Source organism: Palaemon carinicauda, chromosome 3, assembly GCF_036898095.1.
Source record: "Palaemon carinicauda isolate YSFRI2023 chromosome 3, ASM3689809v2, whole genome shotgun sequence".
Classification (NCBI taxonomy): Eukaryota; Metazoa; Arthropoda; class Malacostraca; order Decapoda; family Palaemonidae; genus Palaemon; species Palaemon carinicauda.
In genome coordinates this window covers 153,384,070-153,391,569 of record NC_090727.1, presented here as the reverse complement: position 1 = coordinate 153,391,569, position 7,500 = coordinate 153,384,070, and the positions used below count along the sequence as shown (strand labels likewise).

The 7,500-nt window shown below is 36.0% G+C and overlaps 1 protein-coding gene across 1 annotated transcript in view; it reads right to left on the bottom strand.

Moving 5' to 3' along the window:
• Nucleotides 1-6,547: 6,547 nt before the first annotated feature.
• Nucleotides 6,548-7,500, bottom strand: part of LOC137638682 (chitin deacetylase 8-like) — an 8,958-nt gene continuing 8,005 nt past the window's right edge. Inside the window, exon 8 of the mRNA XM_068370975.1 lies at nt 6,548-7,490. Coding sequence (XP_068227076.1) covers nt 7,223-7,490 — 268 coding nt within the window. The 3' untranslated portion in view covers nt 6,548-7,222. The remainder of the gene's footprint in view (nt 7,491-7,500) is intronic.

Below are 7,500 nucleotides of genomic sequence, written 5' to 3'. Positions count from 1 at the left end.
TTTTAACGTCTGACGTCACGTAAAGCGTCACAGACTAAAATATTTCCTGTTACAAGAGGAGATTTTAGAGTGTTTTTTTTTTTTAGTGAGTATTAAGGGAGCTTAGCCTAATTCCTCGAGTTTTAAAAAAATTAAAAACCGGTGACTTTGTGAAGCAGAGATTGAATGTGATAAGATTTTAATTTCGTTATTTGATAAATGTTGTTGATTATTTCTTAATGAAATGATGTAATAATGAGTAATATTCTCTCTCTCTCTCTCTCTCTCTCTCTCTCTCTCTCTCTCTCTCTCTCTCTCTCTCTCTCTCTCTCTCTCCTTCCTTTTGGTAAGCCTACTGCATTTGCAGGTTCTCCCTGGTTGAGACACGGAGTTCAATGGCCTCTTGTCCCAACGCCAGGTGGTATGACCCAAATTATTATAAGTGATTCTCCCCAGGTCAGGATTCGAACCTATTCCTCTAAGTTGAAACAGATTCATGCGGTCAGATTTACACCAATCAGCTATACTCTTAAAAAAAGAGTTCAGTATATGTCGTTTGGCCTAAAAAACAAGCTTATTGCTTATGCAGATGATGCTACTCTCTTTGCATATGCAGGAGATGCTACTGTCTTTGCATGGGCAGATGATGCTACTCTCGTAAATGGAGGTGATGCTACTCTCTTTGCATATGCAGCTGATCATACTCTCTTTTCATATGCAGATGATGCTACTCTTATTACACATGCAGATGATGCTACTCTCGTTGTATATGCAGATGATGCTACTCCTGTTGCATCAGTTCGCTCTCCTGAATGTAGACCTATGTGTGTTGAAACCTTTAATAGAGATTTAGCTGAACTTAGTGCATGGTGCAAATTATGGGGTATGAAGTTGAATCCTAACAAAACTCGGAGTATGATTGTAAGTAGGTCGAAGACGGTGGCTCCTCAACATCCGAATCTCAGTATTGATAATGTTTCTTTAACCCTTTTAGGAATCTTTTAAAATTGTAGGTGTGATTCTCAACAGCAAAATTACTTTTAATAAACATACTAGGTCTGTGTCTTCTTCAATTGCACAAAAAAATTGGCTTATTGAGAAAGTCTTGTAAGCTTTTTGGTGATCAACCTATTCGGAAGAAATGTTTTAATTCTTTCATTCTACCTTGTTTCGAGTATTGTTCTCCTGTCTGGTCTTCAGCTGCAGATTCTCATCTTAATTTCTTGGGCAGAAACTTACGGTCTATTAAACTTCTTATTCCTGATCTCGATATTAATCTTTGACACCGTCGTTCAAAGAGTCGTTGCCGGATTCATGTTGACCAGGCTGACATGAGTCTTTTTAAAGTTTATATATGACATATCTGTTTTTGACGTTGTTAACAGTTTATATAGGACATATCTGTTTTGACGCTGTTGCTGTTTTTAGAATGATATACTGTTAATTTATTATCATCATTTATTTATTTCCTTATTTCCTTTCCTCACTGGGCTATTTTACCCTATTGGAGCCCTTGGGCTTATAGCATCTTGCTTTTCCAACTAGGGTTCTAGCTTGGCTAGTAATAATAATAATAATAATAATAATAATAATAATAATAATAATAATAATAATAATAATACAGAGTTAAAGAAACATTATTAATACAGAGATCCGGATGTTGAAGAGCCACTGTCCTTGACCTACTTACAATCATACTTTGAGTTTTGTTAGGATTCAACTTCATACCCCATAATTTGCGCCATGCACTAACTTTACCTAGATCTCTGATAAATAGATTTAACTAGATTCCCTAGTATAGATTTTAATACTCTCATGACATCTTCATCATCTCCTCCTACGCCCATTGACGCAAAGGGCCTCGGTTAGATTCCTCCAGTCATCTCTATCTTGAGCTTTTAAATCAATACTTCTCATTACATAGCATACTGTAATAACTATAGTCAATTTCTTTTAATGAGGCGCATTTGCACCGACTCGCCGCGGTGCCCTTTTAGCTCGGAAAAGTTTCCTGATCGCTGATTGGTTAGAATTATTTTCTCTAACCAATCAGCGATCAGGAAACTTTTCCGAGCTAAAAGGGCACCGCTGCGAGTCGGTGCAAATCTGCCTCGCTAAAAAAATATGACTATAGATTCTTCTTTTATCAGTGTAATATGATGACTTTATTAATATCCTTCTCAACAGTGTTTTACTCTCCAGTTCCACAATTCGTATCTTCATAATTATTCCCTACACTGTTAGAAATTTCCCGTATAAAAACGGCAAGAATCCTGGAATTAATGTTGCCAGGCATTTACCATTTCAAAAACGGATATATTGACGTTAAAGGAACTATATTACGGTCACAAACCCGTAAAAGATAATAACAAAGTATAATGATATTACGGTCACTTGTATTTTACTGAAATACGGCTGAGAACAGTATATTTATACGGAGAATTTCATATTAAAATTAAGTTTTTTTAAGTGTATTTAACAGCGATATTCTAAGGGTTATAAACTCCGTTTTTTAAACATGTCATCCTCCAGCCCGGGGTAAGCCTATCTTGGCCCTTAATGAATTAATTTCAATATCAGTAACCCTTTTTTAAGAGCACTTTTTATGTTTAATTTTCTTGGTCGAGTTTTGCAATCACGCTTTTGTCTCTTACATTGATGGTTTGTTTGGTTTAAATGTTTAAAGGTTTGTATAAATGTTCAAAGGTTGGTTTAAAGGTCTGTACAAATGTTTAAAGGTCGGTGTAAATGTTCAAAGGTTGGTTTAAATGTTTAAAGGTCTGCATAAATGTTCAAAGGTTGGTTTAAATGCTTAAAGGTCTGTAGAAATGTTCAAAGGTTGGTTTAAATGTTTAAAGGTCTGTAGAAGTGTTCAAAGGTTGGTTTAAATGTTTAAAGGTCTGTAGAAATGTTCAAAAGTTGGTTTAAATCTTTAAAGATCGGTATAAATGTTTAAAGGTTGGTATAAATGTTTAAAGATTAGTTTGAATGTTCAAAGGTCGTTATAAATGTTGAAAGGTCTGTTTAAATGTTTGAAGGTTGGTTTAAATGTTTAAAGCTCGGTATGAAAGTTTAAAGGTCGGTATGAATGTTTAAATGTCGGTTTAAATGTTTAACGGTCGGTATAAATGTTTAAAGGTCGGTATAAATGTTTAAATGTCGGCATAAGTGTTTAAAGGTCTGTATAAATGTTTAAAGGTCGGTATCAATGTTTAAAGGTAGGTTTGAATGTTCAAAGGTCGGTATAAATATTTAAAGGTTGGTTTAAATGTTTAAAGATCGGTGTAAATGTTTAAAGGTCGGTGTAAACGTTTAAAGGTATGTATGATTTTAAAGGTCGGCTTCAATATTCAGAGGTCAGCTTCAATGTTTAAAGGTCAGTGTAAGTGTTTAAAGGTCGGTGTAAATGTTTAAAGGTCAGTTTGAGTGTTTAAAGGTCAGCATAAATGTTTAAAGGTCAGTTTGAGTGTTTAAAGGTCGGTATAAATGTTTAGAAATTGGTATAAATGTTTTAAGGTCGCTTTAAATGTCGCTCATGATTGGCAGAGACAAGGCTCAGGATAATATTGTAGAGACTGACCATATATACATATGATCAGAACCCAAGCACCATCTCCATCAAGCTTGGACCAGGGAGGGTCAGGCAATAGCTGCTGATGACTCAGCAGGCTCCCCCTTCCCTAGCTCAAATGGATGGTAAAATTTCAGACACTACTAGAAAATATCGACCTTGAGCAGGTCTTGAACTCCCGTTCAACGGAATGCTAGACCATATTAGACCATATATAACTAGACCCTATATATGTGGATGAGATCATGGTGAGGGGTAGATGGAGATGGTTTGGGCGTGCTCTTCGCTCTCCCCAAGAGAAATTAGTTCACCAAACCTTCAACTGGGCTCCACAAGGCACTAGAAGAGTTGGAAGATCCAGGCCTACATGGCTGAGGTTTATGAATCATGAAGTAGGAGATGATGAATGGAGAAGCATTGTTTTGAAAGTTCAATATAGAGACGACTGGGTAAATCTAACCGAAGCCCTTTGCGTCAATAGGCAAAGGGGGAGATGATGAAGATGAAATTATTAAATGGAAGACCCACGCCTTCATGGCTGAGGACTCTGAAGCATGAAGTAGATGATGAATGGAGGAGCATTGTCTTAAAAGCTCAATATAGAGACGACTGGGGAAATCTAACCAGGCCCTTTGCGTTAACAGACGTAGAAGATGATGATGAGGATGAATAAGATCTAGTTTAACCGAATTGAGAAGAATTGTTTTAACAGCTCAAGATAGAGACAACTGGGGAAATCTAACCGAGGCCCTTTGCATCAATAGGCGTAGGAGGAGATGATAATGATGATGAATGGGATCTAGTTTAACCGAATTGAGAAGAATTGCTTTAATAGCTGAAGATAGAGACGACTGGGGAAATCTAACCGAGGCCCTTTGCATCAATAGGGATAGGAGGAGATGATGATCATGATGATGAATGGGATCTAGTTAACCCCCCCAAAAATACCAACAGATTTCAATCAAGAAGATGACCTCATTTTCTTATCTTGATTGATATGTGAGATAGAAACAAAGCATTGAGTTCTGTGCCTTTGCTTTTAGAGTTATCTTGAGCTTCAGGGATTATTGATCTGAGTAATATTCTTGCATAAAAAGAGCATTGAATTTAATTACAACCTGGTGGGATTAGTACTGGGTTATCTTATCAGTTGGGTTTTCACACCTACATCTGTTTCTCCACGTCGTATTTAATATATGTTAACGCATGTACCGCGTGTTTTCACACCTACATCCGTTTCTCCACGTCGTACGTAATATATGTTAACGCACATACTGTGTGTCTGTAAAATCGAGTCTCGGTTTTAATGTCCTATTATGAAAATATTAATGACTGTTAAGAAATGAGAATGGCTCTAAATTATTTAGAAAACTCACAAGTTTTGCTCCGTTTGCAATTCGTTTAGCTTGGGGTCCCTTTAAAAGACAGCTGCGCCGCCATCGATACGACGGATAAACTTGTAATTAAAATTTAGATAGGTATGCATTTTGATTTACCTTAATTAACATATCCTAAAAAAAATCTTATGAGTTTATAGAAAAGGATAGTAAACTGAATGTGTATGAATAATGTGTTATGTTAATACAAAAACACGGTAAAACCCAAGACACAAAATTACGGACACCCTGTATATATGCAGTATATATATTTATGCATATATATATATATATTTATGCATATATATATATATATATATATATATATATATATATATATATATATATACATATATATATCATGTTTTTAGATTTCTTAAATTTATTTTCAAGAATGCAATGCCATTATATAAGGATAGTGATTTCCTTTTCCTTTTAGAGATGGCCTGATGAAAACCTTAGGCTATTGGCTGAAACAGCTGTCTCGGCAAAAGTTAAATAAACGAAGAAACACTGGATTAGATTCTTTCTTTTCCTTCAAAACTTCATCCATAAAGAAGGAAATATACAGAAAACTAGAAAAGAGTGGTCTCAGAATGATCGACGTCACAAGTGCTTTAACATGTAGTGAAAATTGTCCAAAAGAACGAGTAAGCTCCAAGAGAACACACACACACACACATATTTATGTATACAACAACTGTAGCCCTTTATAGTCCACTGCAGGACGAAGGCCTTTGACATGTTTTAATTCATGTCTAGGTTTTGGTCAGTTTTCATCACCATGCTGGCCATTGCGGATTGTTGATATTATCATACTTTTTCTGATCGTTCACAGCAAACCAACCTAGTATGGGTACCCCTGACTAGTACAGCTTTGCTGAACATGACGATACACAAACCCTTTCACCAGGTTAAGGTATCCTCATTCAGAAATGGATATATATTATTAGAATAGTCCTCCTTCAAGAGAAGGATTTTCCAGTGATGTCCCTCTTTCGCATCAGCTATTGTGTAGGATACTTCTAATTCAGATAATGGATTCTCATAGGATACTCTCCTTTCAGGTTAGGGTTTTTCTAAGGATGTCCCCCTTTTAGGGCATAAAATTCATTCATGCATTGTTTAATCCAACTGAATATCTCCTCAGTTGAATATATATAATTTACATAAAAATATTAGTAAAAGAAAGTTTTCTTGTTGGCAACTATCATTTCTACATAATCTACAGTTTTAGTTAAATTCTATATCATTATTGACCCTTTATTTGTAGTGTATGTATATGTAGATTATATAATTTTCCAGCTAAAGGGGTACTTTGAAAAAGTTTGAAAGTTTGGGATTTTTGTTACACAATATTTTGAGACATATTTTGCTATTGTTTTCGAGTTGACAATAATAGTAGAAATAATAATTGACACATTTAGTTGTCCCATAATTTTCCCTAAAGAACCTCAGGCTGAAAACATAAACACATAAAGATATCCATATTTCTTCTCTACTCAAATACAATTAATATTTACTCCTTTTACATCCATAATAATAATACCAATACCATTATATGCCTCCATTGGACATACTTCAGTTAATACTTATGGGTAGATAAAAAACACACTTCTGCAACTAGTTTCACCTTTAATGCATGTTCAAGTGAATGTAAATCAAGTGAAGTTTATGTACATTTAGAAGCAATTCAATTGTAAGTAATTTCATGATCTTATGGTCTTGTTTATTTGAAGTAAAATGTGGCAACATTTCTACTTGGATGTGAGCAGTTATAGATTTTAGAAAAATATATTTCTAGTTTTCCTAGATGGCCATTTTAATCTATTGCCTTTTCAATATAGATTAACAATATATTAGAACATCTTAATTTTTTGCCAACTGGAGATGTAATCGAAACACATTAACACTATCAAAAGAATTTATAGTTTTTTTGTATCAGCCACAATTTGCTTCAAATTAAAAAAATACAACAGGGATCCTTGAATGTAGAAGACGATAGTATACTTGACGTAAACCCCGTCAACATTATGCCATTATCTAAAGCGAGGTTTACGCGATCGAACAGTTCATCGAACTCGTTTATCGAACCTACTTCTCAAACGGTTCGAAGAGGCGAAATTTGTAGATAACGAAGCCCTGTGAACTTAAGTCAGCCAAGAACAGACTTTCTTTGAACGATTCGACAAACTTCGAGAACCGAATACCCCATTCACATGTTCGGACATCACTTCGACGAACCGTCCCACCCCGTAAACCCGCCCGAAAAGAAGGAGAAACCCGTAGGATTTCCCTACACCCCATCAACGTTACCAAGCCACGGGTACTTTTCCGGGCATGGCCTGGTGCAGATCGTCATGGAGATGGTCGCGAACCCTTGGGTATCCTTGTAGTCGCACCTGAGGGGAGAAGGGCAGTTCGAGTCGGGATCGATCGAAGGGCACTGGAAGGCTTCCAGACTCCCGACGTCCATGTAAGGCACAGGGTTCTTCATGTATTCTATCAGCCTGTTGTGCGATATGATCCAGACGTCTTCCAGTCCGGCTGCGTATTCGAGGAATCTGGAAGATG